This window comes from Symphalangus syndactylus, chromosome 6 (genome assembly GCF_028878055.3).
Source record: "Symphalangus syndactylus isolate Jambi chromosome 6, NHGRI_mSymSyn1-v2.1_pri, whole genome shotgun sequence".
Taxonomy (NCBI): Eukaryota; Metazoa; Chordata; class Mammalia; order Primates; family Hylobatidae; genus Symphalangus; species Symphalangus syndactylus.
The window spans coordinates 110,747,498-110,761,953 of record NC_072428.2 but is presented as its reverse complement, the minus strand read 5'-3'; the positions used below and the strand labels follow the sequence as shown (position 1 = coordinate 110,761,953).

The window sequence follows — 14,456 nt, the reverse complement described above, 5'->3', positions numbered from 1 at the left end:
TCTGCTATAGCTAAAATAGAGGCTCTGTGTGTATATGTGTTTTCAGCAGCAAGTACTCTTGAGGTTGTTAGTATTTCAGTTCCCATGGACGGCTGTTCCATTATCTTGTACAAATATTTGGCAATGGAATTCCCTTATTTACTAACTGTAAGTAACATAATATTTTTAAACCTCCAATCACTGGGAAAGGAAAAATAAACAACTGCCATAAAGATACTTAGCACTGAAAGTTTGCAGAGTTTAGTATTTGACAGGATAGAGACTGGAGTTTATCATTTATCATTTAGTGAATGTAGGCCTTTCATCAAACTTTTTGTTTATTAGAAGTGTTGGCTATGTAGCATGTAGATAGGAGTCAAGAGGCACCATGTTTTAAAATATTAAAATGTCCAGTAAAGTATGTTATATTTTGAAATAACTTTTAGTTGGGGAGAGATGAATCACAGGTTGTATCAATTTTACAAGATAAGCAAATCTGACTTTTGTGGTTTTAAATCATGTTGAATGTTACTTATGAAAAAACTGTCTGAGTTTTTAGTTATAAATTCAGAGAACAGTAAGTTAAAATAACTTTTATGTTGTTTATACTTTTTACTTTTCTTTCAGTGTAGCAGATTCTTATTGAGGGGGATTCTGTGACACGTGGTTAATTATCTGCTTGCTTGCACAAAAAAAACTTACGTAAAAGTGTTCAAGGAAAACATTTCAATTCTTTTAATGTAAAAATTCTTTTGCAGTAGCATTTATATAGAAAAACAGTTTGGAAAATAATTGCCTTTTCTATTTGTGGTGAGTTAGATATAGGGTTTTTTGTTTTCTTTAGATAATGTATATCATAGAGTCCTTTCTTTTTAAAGGTGAAAGGAATGAGGGTGTTAAGCTTTATGTGTAGAGAGTATATTTTCTCTAAACATGCTCTTAGTAATTGAAAGTATCTTTTCTTATGTTTTTCAACTGCTTTTACCAAGTTTAATACTTTCCAAAATATAGGCATTCAATATATTGATTGGCTTTGTTAGAGAAGATTGCTTTTTTGTTTTCATTAGATGAATAAAAGTTAGAAATGAAAATTTAAAAAAGTCAATTTTCCCCAAAGTGAAAATTATTGGAAATATTTAATACAAAAGCAAATATTGTCTTTTTAGAAAGTTTGTTAATACCCATTATTAACAGTAAAGAAGTAAAGATGTAAAAAGAAAAAATTCACTTTTTCATTCATTGAGATGCAATAGAATACAAATAAACAAAATTCGGGCTATCATTGAATGAAATTGACAATAACAGAATTCTAGGTTCTATGATTTTGTGACTGAAATGAATGAACATGGAAAATAATTCAACTCACACTCATTTGAGCAAACAGTATGTATAGGCTTTTTAAATTTTTTTGAGATGGAGTCTCGCTCTATCACCAGGCTGGAGTGCAATGGCACCATGTTGGCTCACTGCAACCTCCACCTCCCAGGTTCAATGGATTCTCCTGCCTCAGCCTCTCTAGTAGCTGGGACTATAGGCATGTGCCATCATGCCTAGCTAATTTTTTTTTTTTTTTTTTGTATTTTTAGTAGAGATGGGGTTTCACCATGATGGCCAGGATGGTCTTGATCTCTTGACCTTGTGATCTGCTCACTTTGGCCTCCCAAATGTATAGTTTTAATGGGCAATATTGCAGAAGAAATTCACATTTCAAAGCAGGGTCTAGCCTGGGTATACATTTTTTATATTCTTGTTATACCATTTCTATTTTGAATTACTGAGGATACATTTAGGGAAAGGAAGACTGTACCTGAGCAGTTAGAATATTTCCAATCTCCACTCACCTCCTTTGCCTCCCATAACCCTGGAGTATAATTGCGCCACTTACAATTTTCTGTGTAAAACATATTTAAAGTCCTTCAGCTACCAAGTCTTTTCTCTTTAGTGTCAAAGGCTCCAGAGGGCTATTGTTTGTTTTAATTTTGTTTTTACTTTTATCAGTGTGCTCCAAGCACATAATTTAGAGAGCTAATTTAGTTCCAAAAAGCTTATGATAAAACATTGCAGTCAATTCATCCTGGCATTTTCCACACCCATGAGGCAATTGCTTTCAATTTTGTTTGAGCAGATTCCTTTAGAATTTACTTCCATATGTCTAAATCATATATTTATGTAACTCTTCTTTTAGTTTTTAGTTTTGGGCACTATCCATTGGCTTCTCCTTATGGAAGATGAAGAACTGGCACCCTTTCCTGCTGTGCCTCACCCACCATACTTCCTATCTCACCTCAACCCAGACATTTCATAATTTTGGTTAGATTGGTGTTTACATGATTATGACCATGTAAATGCTTTTTACAGCTGGGTCTGATAAAGTACTGGATTTACATTTTCTTTCTGGAATGATCTGTTGTTTTTCTTGAAATTCGTCAATTTCTTTGTTTTGTTGTTTTATGTATTTATGTTTAATTCAACTCTGAATTACTTCCTTCTGGTGTAAGTTTTTTCTTTATATAGTTAAATATATTGGGCATTTCATCGAATATATATATATGTACATATATCTGATGATATATATATGTACATATGTCTGATGAGATATATATATATATGTATATATATATATGTACATATATCTGATGATATATATATATATGTACATATATCTGATGATATATATATATATATATATATATGTACATATATCTGATGATATATATATATATATCTCAGAACATTCTAGACCTGCTCCAGCCTAGGCCTCCTGAACCTATTGCTTCAGGTAGTAAAAGTATATCCCATGATATTCCATTCTGGAATTTCCTTTGCCTCTCTTTTATTTTAGAACCTCTGTTTCCTGGATTCCAAGTCATTGTCCTTCTCTGTTTAGTCTCTCATTTTAGGAAGCATGCCTTCCAGTAATTTCCGGAAAAAGCATTCATAGGAAATTTTTTAAAGCCTATATGCCTGGAAATGGCTTTATAAACCCTCATGCATTAATTCTGATGGCTATACAATTCCAGATTGGAAATAACTTTTTTCCTCAGAATTTTGAAGACACTCATTTGCTGTCCTTTAGAAGTCCACCGCTATTTTGGTTTGATTTGAGTCTTGAACCTTTGTAGGAAAGGTATGTAAATTTGGCCTTCAATTCTGTATTTCTAGTACTGTACTTTGTCATCCACTGTACCTGCTGTCCCCAATTCTGACTCTCTATTTTAGTGTCTCCACTTCCTCAAGCATCTCTATTGGTGAAGGTAGGGTAGTCACCCTGCTGCATAGGATGAGAGAGGGGCCTGTGTTTGGGGGAGGTCTAACTTCTTCCTAAGTGGGGTTTTCAACAAGTCCTTCTCTCTTTATCCCCACCTCAGGGCTGCCAATACCTGAGTATTTTGGGGACTCTGTGATGTGAATCAGGTTTTCCCACTATTGCTTTAGCATTCAGCTTTTGGGGGACTGCTGAGAAATTTGCCACTCTGCTCTCTGCTTTGCACTTTTCCAAAATATACTTGCTGTTGTCTCTTTTTCCTTTTTTCAGTTTTCTCTGGGAATTATGCCTTTTAAAATGTGCCTTTACTATTGTTTTAGTGAAGTTTCAAGGGAAGAAGTGATAAGGGCAAGTGTTGAATCTGCTTTCTTTAGGGGGGAAATCCTAGGGGGTGGTGGTATCAGGGAAGCAGATCATTTTTTATAAATAAATATTTCTTTAAGAAAAGGGCCTTCTTTGAGATTTTACTATTTTGTCTGTGTACATATAGTGATGTGAAATAACTTTAAATGTGGGGGGAATTAATCCTCTTTGTTTCTACAAGGGGATGCATTTACCCACACATCCCCAAGGGCTTAAATAGGAAGGTGGGTGTCAAGCCCTTCCTTTCCTTCTCAGATACTTCCAGTGGACAAAGGGACTAGTAACATGTCATTCTGGTCATTCTGTGACCAACCTCAGTTTGTTTAAGATAACAGACAAATTGATTTCACTACTTTTAAAAAAGAAGTTGCGTTCCCCACCCTCCACACCCATCCTGCTTTAGTTTTATAATAAAGATGTTTTGGAAAATACCAAATACAGTCTCACTGGACAGGGATTTTACTAAAAGTTCATGTAATAGCCTTTGGGATTAGACACCCTTTTGCAGGGGTGACACTGATAGTCTCAGGAGGATGAGCAATTTTATACACCATCATTCTCATCCTCTAATCCTAATTACCTCTACTCAAGAAATATATATTGAGTGTCTGCTATGTGCCAGGTAGAGTGGTAAGTATTTAAAACACAATGATACCTCTTGTTCATGTGGAGTTTATATTCTAGTAGAGATTATGATATGGTTAATAATGGCTACTTTTTAGGAAGTGCTTACAAGGAAGCAGCACTTTACCTTATGGAATATTTTGCACAGCATTTCAAGGTAATTTTAACATTCTCACTTTACAAATGAGGAAACTGAGGTGTAGTGGTTTGCCCAAGACTAGCCAATGGATATGTCAAGTAGCCAAAATCTGAAGCCAGGTCTATTTTATTTCAAAGCCTATGTTCTTCCATTTTTACAGCATTTTTTTTAAGTCAACGAGACAATTTCACGTACATTGTTTTATTTAATCATCTATTACCTAAAACATGAAGGCACTCATATTTGAACTGGAAGTTATTTATTCTCAGCTTCAGTGACTTGGTGAAAAAATCTCTGATTGATTACATCATTTAGGGGGTGTATCCTATTATCAGAGTGCTGCGTTAGATGCAATTTTTTTTTCATGAAGGTAGGTTTAGGAATAAAACTTATTTGTGGAAAACAAGTTTTAGTTGGTCTATAGTAGGGGAGATTAGATATTTTCAGGAACTCTGTATTGAACAATTTTTCAAAGCAAGTAAAATAGTTTATAATGGAAATAATGACATTCTAATTTCCCATATAGACACACATTTATTCATTCTTCATTCGTTTAAAATGTTTAGATGGTAGTAGCTTGAGATGGGGAGAGTCTGCACGTTACGCCCTTTCTTTCACTTGTAAATTGTGTTAAATGTTTAAAGGCATACTGGATTATTATAGCATAATCTACGGAAAAGACGCTGGTAAAAGAGAGGCAATATTTACAATAGAAATGTGTAGGCAGAAATCAAGGGGAGTCAAATGTTAATAAGACACTCAAGGTTCAAATTAGAGAAACCCAAGGGAATACTGAAATTGGTCTTAGTTGGTAAACTGGTCATTATTTCCACTGACATTCCACCCAATACCCGCTGTGTGACAGGTGCTGCTTGGGCACTGGGGATAAAATAATGTTTAAGAACAAGATCCTTGCCAGCCAGAACTGATGATCTGGCAGTGGAGGGAGCACTGTGACTTGAGTAGGACAGCCAAGTGGTTTATAAGCCAAAGTCTCCGAGACCTGAAATACAGCAGACAAGGAAACCCCGACACACAGAGGGAGGGAGAAAAGTAAAAAAAAAAAATAAAGAATAGGAGGTAAAATACTGGAAAACAATGATGAGGAAGACACTGTGGCACACTGCAGAGAATGAAGGCTACGTATGGAAAGAGAAGACAAGTCATTATGGATGGTGTTTCACAGACTAGTACAGAATAGCATTTTTTATAATGCTTTCCATTTTCCAAAGCGTTTTCCCATGTATCAAATCTACCTTGATGGCAACTGTAAAAGGGGTGTTTTTTTTTTTATCTTTATCAGGCAGATAGGCAAACTGACAAGGACAGTTAAATGGTTTGCTAAAGGTCACACAATATGTTTCAGAGCTGGTTTTGAACTTTAACTCCAAATTCAGAGCACTTTTCATCATTCTAGAAAGAAAACCCACTAGGAGAAGAGAGGGTGAGTTGCTTTGCAAACTAGACTGGTACAGACCATCTCATCAAACCATATGCATTGGGACAGCAAGAAACATGAGGAACACTTGCTGCCACCATCAGGGGAGATACATACCTGTTCCCAGTAATGTTGAAGACAACAAGTCTTTGTGTAGTGACATTGATAGGGATGTACACTTCATACCACAACACAGCTCAGCAGGAACTATTTAATTCTGGGCTAATTTTGTTTTATTGAAATTAATATTAGCATCATGCTTTATAGATGCTTCAAATCTAGCTCTTTAAATAGCAGCTGAGTGATTCTCAGTGCAATAATCAGTACGAGAATGACTTTATCAAGGACTCAGATCTCACCACAAAAGAAAATTTAGAGGTAGATGCAGATGGTCTCTTTATCCTGTATTAAGGATGAATTTGACATTTAATGTTTTCCTTGGAATTAGAAGACTAGATGCTTCAGGCTACAGCAATAACAACAAAGAAAAGACAGCTGACCGTGAAGCTGCGACATCATTTTAAAAATATTTTATTTGAATCAAATTTTAAATTTAATTTATTCCAAGAAAGTGTTATAATGTTGACGAAACTTGTCTTTTCAACCTCAAAGTCAAACTAATCAGTGTTCCTGAGTGTTAGTAGAATAAAGAAAAAAAATTATTTTGTATGGGAGAACTGGCATCATATGAAACCACTGGAAATCTGAAAGATACAGTCATTTTGGAGTTTTCCCAGAGTTAAGCGTGTCCAGCTCATAGGAAACTTAGCTCCTCCATACCAATCATGGGCAACATTTGCAGACTGATTAATGACTCCAAGAGGCAGATAATGAGAGAATATTCAAGTATGATTTAAAAGGTTATAAAACCGGTCAAGAAATTTACATGGTTATCCTCAAGGCAAACTCAGGGCATTTCCTATTTTCTTTATAATCATCATCTATGTCCATGTTTTATTGATAAACATATCTTGCCTTTTCAGGGATGCTTTGGTTTTCATTGTAGCCAGACATCAAATACGAAACAAATTTAGGTTAAGAATCTGAGAGATCAAAAAATGTCTCATAGTTTAATTTTTCTCTGGAGTCTCACTGTCTCTAAGGGTCTTTTCTTATCAAAGATTAGAAAAGTGATCCCGTATGTAGTTACTGAACATTTGGTCTCTTTGTAACATAAGATGCAAATATAATATTTTTTATGTCTAGAAATCTCTTAAGTAAAACATTAAAGAAAGTTTGGATAAAAATTGGTTTGAAATACTATGCTCACAAAATTTCTTCTAATCATACTTTTAAGGCTGAAATCTTTAAAGTAAGGCCTAGAAATAACAATACTTTGAAATGATATCTGAGTATATTAAAGCTGACCATGAGTATTGTGTATGCCAAAAATAAAAGTAGCCTTCAAACTGAGAGCCCCTTAACAAAATACTACTTTATCCTTTGAACCAACACTTATTTTGAAGCTGTGTTATTGTCTGAGAGAGTATGCAGTTATATATTCTTTATTTTTTATATGAAAGAAATATGAAGGAAGCAGATTAAAACTAATAGCAGTAATTTATATTTTTAAATCATAGGAGGTATGTTATGGTAGTAGAAAATCAGCCCCATTTTCTATATTTTATACTCCACTCCCCCGTTTATTAGCAAATATTATGAATGAAGAAACTTTAAGTTTGAATCCTGATGGCTCATAATCCTAATTCAGTCCACTTTTTCCATTTTCTTGCCTTCAATCTATTTCTGCAATCTTTTATTAGATTCATCACACCTTGCTTTTCTACAGGCCATTTTTTCACAAAATTGCCAGAATTATGTTTTTATAATGTACATTAGATCACGCCACCTGCTAATGGATTTGAATTACCCATAGAATAAAATCCAAAATCCTTTCCATGGCTCAGGATGATCTGTTTCTTTGCACCTCACAACATCTACTTGCATACCCTGTACCCCATTCCACTCTTTCTGTGTGTCAGTTACCATTGTGTTTTTAACTAGCTAGCTCACCATGTAAGGCCACATCACACTTGGTATTTCCTCTTCCTGGATTGCTTTTTTCTGAAGTCTTAACAGCATTGCTTCTTTCTTGTCTGTACTGACTCATTTTAAAGATCACCTTTATAAAAAGACCTTCCCTGATCACCCAGTCCCAGGTAGCTCCCAGTCCTACTCACTATCATACTTTTCTGCTTTGTTTGCATTTATCCTTTTACTTAACAAATACTCATTGAACACCTATTATGTGATGAGGAATGCAAGAAAGTACCTGCCCTTAGTGGAGCTTTCAGTCCAGTGAAGGAGCATATTCACAAATCGTCACTACCTGGTACTCCCACCCTGACCTCCCACTATAAGTAGAATGGAATATTCATCATTTCATTGAAATTTTATTCCTGCTGAAGTTAGTAGGATGATTTTCAGAGAGCTTGTTCTTTCTTGTATTTTTGCTGCTTGCCTCTGTAAAATTACCACCACGACTGGGCAAGGTGTGACACAGGAACACAGCTACAGTGATCCAGTCCTCCCAAATTCATTATGCACATTCTTGTGGAAGTCACATTATCTGCTGTTTGTGTTAATTTTCTTGTTTGTAAAATGAGGTGGCCTTATCTGTTTCACAGGATTCTTGAGTGAATTAACTGTGAAAGTACTTGATAAACAGCACTATCCAAAAGTTGCTGTTTTTTTCTAATCATAATAATGGTTTTCAATTCCACCCTTGGCTATGTGGGCTTCAAATCTACACTTTTTGTGAGACAGGTTCTCTCTCTGTCACCCAGGCTGAAGTGCTGTGGCATGATCATTGCTCACTACAGTCTCAATCTTCTGGGCTCAAGTGATCCTCCCACCTCAGCCTCCCAAAGTGTTAGGATTACAAACACATACCACCATGCCTGGCTAATTTTCTTTTCTTCTTCTTTTTTTCTTTTTGTAGATATGGGGTCTCATTATATTTTCCAGGCTGGTCTCAAATTCCTGGGAGCTACCTTGGACTGGGTGATCAGGGAAGGTCTTTTTATAAAGGTGATCTTTAAAATGAGGTCTTTAAAATGTGACCCTCCTGCCTCCCAAAACCCAAATGTTGAGATTACAAGCCTGAGCCACCACACTCAGCGGAATCTACATTTCTGATACTTAGATAAACATTTTTATGTTAATCAAATAAAATTAGATTTTTTATCTTCCCACAGAGATATTTACCCCTGACAATTTCCCTGCTTTGGTGAAATACATCATTCTCCTCCATTCTAAATTCAATGAGTCTAATGCCTTGTCAATTTTCTTTTCCTGTACCTTTTAAAATGATTCTTTTCTGCCTATTTGCAAGGCTACCATCTAAGTTCAGCTGCTCACTTCATACCTCCTCTTGTGCTGCCTTCTAAGGGATCTTCACCGTCCCCCTTAGCCTTCCTTTTTCCAAATCATTGAGAACTTTGCCTTTATTTTATCAGTTTATAATTTCATTCCCCTCTTCAGAACCTTTGACAGATGCTACCTTAATGCCTACATGATGGATTTAAAATTGACTAGTGTATTATTCAAAGTTCACCCTAATCTGGCTTCAGTCCATCTTTCACATACGATCTCTTCTCATTCCTCTTTCTGACCACCCCACTCCGGCTAGATGGATCTGTTTCCTGTTCCCGATTCTTTGCTTGACTTTGCAGCTGACTCTGCACACTTGTTCATGGCTTTTATTTGCCTGGTATTCTCTCTTCTCTTCTTTGTTCCAATCCTCTTCACCTTTTGGAACACTGCATATTTCTCTATTTCATAGGAATCTTGAATTTTTATCTCCATTTCTGTTTCTGACACTGTATTCAACTTTGTGTTATTTTTTTGCCTACGCATACCTTATCAGAATTTTGATATTCTTTTATATATCCCAAGTGCCTTCCCCATAATAGAAACTTACTATATACAGTGTCAACAGTAGTTGAGATTTTGTTCTATGTTGTGCTTTTTCTAAGAATGCAAAGGAGATCCCCCCAATCCCCATTGCCTAGAAGAATGAGTTAAAATCTGCTCATGGGGCAGAGCATTGAACTTCTTGACTTCACCTCGTCCACTTTGAAAGGAGTTAGGTTCCCTTTCTTGGAGAACTTGATTAAAGTTTATCAAACTAGAACATGTAAATTCTTATTTATTCTAATGAAAGTAGTGGCATTTGTAAAAGATTTTTCTCAGGAGACAGCTAACAAATTAGGGCTCACTGAGATGAATATTAAATGTTATCTGCAGATATTTCTAAATTTGCTGATAATTTCCCCATGTGCTTCTGAGGGGCTTCATGAAAACTTGCCTCTGTTTTCTTGTTCACTAGGTAAACATAATACCAAGTTTGTCTTTGAGGAGCCTACTTTATTTTGGTATTATAATAACAGCATACCTTTCTGTTTTTCTACAGTACTTTGGAAGTTTGCTTGTCATTTTCTGTGTAGAACTGGCTTGTGGCGTTTGGACATATGAACAGGAACTTATGGTGAGTTCAAAATAGATATAATAACAATCTAAAATGACAGTTCAGCCTTTTAAATTAGATACTTGTATTAGTTCATTTTCACACCGCTATGAAAGAACTGCCCAAGACTGGGTAATTTGTAAAGGAAAGAGCTTTAGTTAACTCACAGTTCAGCATGGCTGGGGAGGCGTCAGGAAACTTACAATCATGGCAGAAGGTGAAGAGGAAGCAAGACACCTTCTTCACATGGCGGGAGGAAGGAGAAGTGTTGAGCGAAGGGGGAAGAGCCCCTTAGAAAACCATCAGATCTCTTGGGAACTCACCCACTATCAAACGAACAGTGTGAGGGAAACCGCCCCATGATTCAATTACCTCCACCTAGTCTGTCCCTTGATATGTGGGGATAGGGAGATTACGACTCAAGATGAGATTTGGGTGGGGACACAAAGCCTAACCATATCAATATTTTAGAGTAATTTAGGCACGTGATTATTAATTTGAATGTTTATGCTACGTGATAGCAGTTAATAGTCCCAATACTTCTGAAAACTAACATTTTCTTTTCTGTGTCTAAAGCACATTTCCAAACCATAATTTGTAAAATTTTATTTGGTATACTCTGTATATGTCTTTAATTCCACAGGCTGCTTAAACATGGCTATCATAGACTAAAAATAGTATATGTTCTAAAATAATTTTACCAATTTTGAAGTTAATAATAGAAAAGATTCACATTCACAAATGATTAGTTTGAAAATTCTTGAACACCTACATAAAGCGTTATAAAATGCTGACTGCAATAGTGAACAGATGACTAGGAAGCCTACATCTCCTGTTTGCAACAGGCAGAACCATTTTCCACCTTAAGTAAGAGGTGTATTTGAAGAATTGCTGTGTGTTTAGCACAATCTAGAAACACTCTCACAGTTCCACACTTGGCTACTTGAAAATAGCTATTCATCATTTTTTATCTTTTATTTCAGCAGTTGAAATGGCTGGGACAACTTTTATAGCTAGCTATAAATGAGCATAACATTTCTCAGTCTTAAGATTTTTACTAGTCATGTTTGGCTTACCACTCGCACTTCACCCTTGCACTGATTGGGTATTATTACTTATTAACATTTGCTTACTTCATTGAGGGAAATTAGTGCATTTATTGCTAGTGATGTGATGTCGAACGCTTTTGCACGTCTGTGAATTCTGGTTGTTTTCATGGAGGGAGGCCAGACTTTTTCCCCATAAACTTTGTAGAGTAATTCTGTTTTAGTAAAATGGTGTTTTTCCATGTGTAGTTCTTGGGCCGTCTGCAGTAGGAGCCACCCAGGATGATTCTTAAAAATATGCATTATTGGGCTCCAGCCCAGATGTGCTCAATCAGAATGGAGGGGAAGGTGGGGAGGAAAGGGCAAGGACTGGGCATTTGCATCTGTGACAAGTTCCTTGGTGTGTCTTCAACATTTTAAAATGTAGTAACTCTCTAGAAGAGAGAAAAATTATATTGTATTTGTTTCAGAGCGAAGAGAGTCATTTGGCAATTGAACAGTAAAATAGAAGTCATTTCTGGTGCTGATGTAGTCTTCAAAGATTCTTTGGTGAATCTACTATTGTGCTTCGAGACTGTTTTGAATACTAAGTAGTAACCACAGACTAGTGGCTACTCTACACACTCCAATTTACATGTCAGTGGTGCTTTGGCACACTCACACATATGTATCTCTGTGAAGACACTCATGCTTCCAATGTACAATGGCACTAAGTAAGTAGAGAGAGTTCCTGAAAAGGTGAAAAGTTAGCTCAGATTCTAACTAGTTTAATATAAAGTTAAGAGCTTTTATTAACATGAAAACTCCCATTAATATAGGAATTTGTTTGCTGTCTTTGAAAATCATATTTTCTCCCTGTCTCTGGAAAATTTATTAGGGGAGTGAAAAAGTACTTGGCTCCAGGGAATCAGTTTCTGTGGTTTACTGGTCAAGAGATTGTCTCTCTAATTTTTTTCTGTTTTCAAATGATAAATGTGTCTCCTTGACATTTAAGCCATAGAGAGTACATGTTATCATTAGTTCTGGATCCTGTTACCCCAGCTTTTTATTGTGTTCTGTTTGGTAATTAAAAGGATTTTAGCAATTGGTTTACTTTTTTGTGGATTTTAAACATGGGCATTAGAGTGTATATGCCATACTCATATTTGGTAAATCTAAGATACAGCAGGTTCAAAATGAATTAACTTAAGATGTTTGAAATGAAATGTTTTGATTTTAAAGTAATTCTAAGAAATATGAGGAAATTGAACTGAATGTATACGTGTTTAGACACTTTCTTCTATTCTGTTAAGAGGCCATCTGCAAATAGCTCCCGAGTCCTGCAGTACTAAATAGGTGCCCACTACCATTCCAGTTGAGGGCACACATCACTGTTTTGCTTTTGTAAATCTTTCCCATTACATCACCAGGATGGAGCAAGGGCTGTTTAAAAGTGAAATGTAAAAGCAGTTCTTTAAAAAATGTTTGTCAGGTTTTTTATTGCTTTTGCACTAATAGCAGTGTGAATGAAAAGTACCATTAAAGTTTATTATCTGCCAAATTTTGCAGAACCCAGCCTTTACATAGAATGGGCTTTGTGCTTTTAACTGTTCCATGCAAGGAACCAATCAACCTGTGTGTTACTTTATGACCAGACTTCAGTATTGGTGCCAGAACCTCAATGGTCTCCTCTGTTTTCTTCCACATTTGGTGTCAGATTGATTGTGGTCACAATAAGGAAACAACCTGTATTTATTTTAGAAGGTAAAATTTAAAAAAATTGATATATTAATTAAATCAAGTTGATATCAGATAATCTGTTTTCTGATTATTTCTGTGGTTTTTTACTGCTCATCTTCTATTCATTATTCCTTCTCTAGATAAAATCTGTCAGTGATAGAGTTTCAGATTATACATTTCTAGATAATTTATTTCACTTGCATTTATTTTATGCCCAAAAGGTTATGAGATAATACTAATTTATGGCGAGTAGCTTGAACTTTGACTAGTTCCCTGAACCTTGTTGAAGGCATATGAACACACGGTATACCCATTTAGCCCATTATTTGGGGGAAAAAATGTGTGCCCAAGTGTTTGGATGTTTTATTGTATATTTCCAAGTAATCAAAAAAAAATTTAACAAAGGAAAAAAATGAAGATTTTCTGTGGTCAGGAATTTTGAAACTGCTTCTATTGCTATGACTATCTTAAAAAATAAGATTTCATAATCATCCTAATCTCTAGTTCTGTTGGAGCCTTATTTGCTCACGTCTCCCTTTTTTCCTTTTTGGTGCTCGATCTTTGTGTTGTTTATTGAATGTCAAGCTTGCTTTACTAAGCCCAGTCTATATTACTTCATAAATCAGATGGGAACGTCCATCCAGGTTCCTAGAGTTGCTTTAATACTATGTGTGTAATGAGAGTTGCATTTGTATGCCTCAATTTCTCATGGCCCTGCAGTAAAATCATAGCTTGATATACTGACGAGATTTCTGGCCAGTAATGACTGTTGTGTTGTGTTGTGTTGTGTTGTGTTGTGTTGTATTGTATTGTATTGTATTGTATTGTATTACAACAATGACTGTGGTACTGTATACCTAAAGCTCTGTCATGATTAAATACTCTGTAATAGACATGGTGCTAGGTGATTGGAGAATAGAAGCACAAAAATGCTTTAAGAACTGTTCTTTCTTTTTTAATGATTTTTAATTTTTTATTTCAATAGGTTTTTGGGGAACAGGTGGTATTTGGTTACATTAATAAGTTCTTTAGTGGTGATTTCTGAGATTTTCATGAATCCATCACCTGAGCAGTGTACACTGTACCCAATGTGTAGTCTTTTATCCCTCGTCCCCCTCCCATCCTTCCTCCCGAGTCCCCAAAGTCCATTGTATTATTCTTATGGCTTTGTGTCTTAGAGCTTAGCTCCCACATATGAGTGAGAACATACGATGCTTAGTTTTCCATTCCTGAGTTACTTCACTTAGAATATTGGTCTCCAATTCCATCCAGGTTGCTGTGAATGCCATTATTTTTTTCCTTTTTATGGCTGAATAGTATTCCATGGTATATATATTTTCTTTTCCTGTCTTTTTTTTTTTTTTTTTTTTTTTTTTTTTTTTTTGTTTTTTGAGACCAAGTCTCGCTCTGTCACC

General features: G+C 35.6%; 1 protein-coding gene across 6 annotated transcripts in view; it reads left to right on the top strand.

The window, feature by feature from the left end:
• TSPAN12 (tetraspanin 12) overlaps positions 1-14,456 on the top strand; it is a 167,905-nt gene that overhangs the window by 129,370 nt on the left and 24,079 nt on the right. For all 6 annotated transcript variants that reach the window (XM_063642166.1, XM_063642167.1, XM_063642168.1 and 3 more), the window contains one exon: positions 10,223-10,297. In XM_063642166.1, coding sequence (XP_063498236.1) covers positions 10,223-10,297 — 75 coding nt within the window. The remainder of the gene's footprint in view (positions 1-10,222; positions 10,298-14,456) is intronic.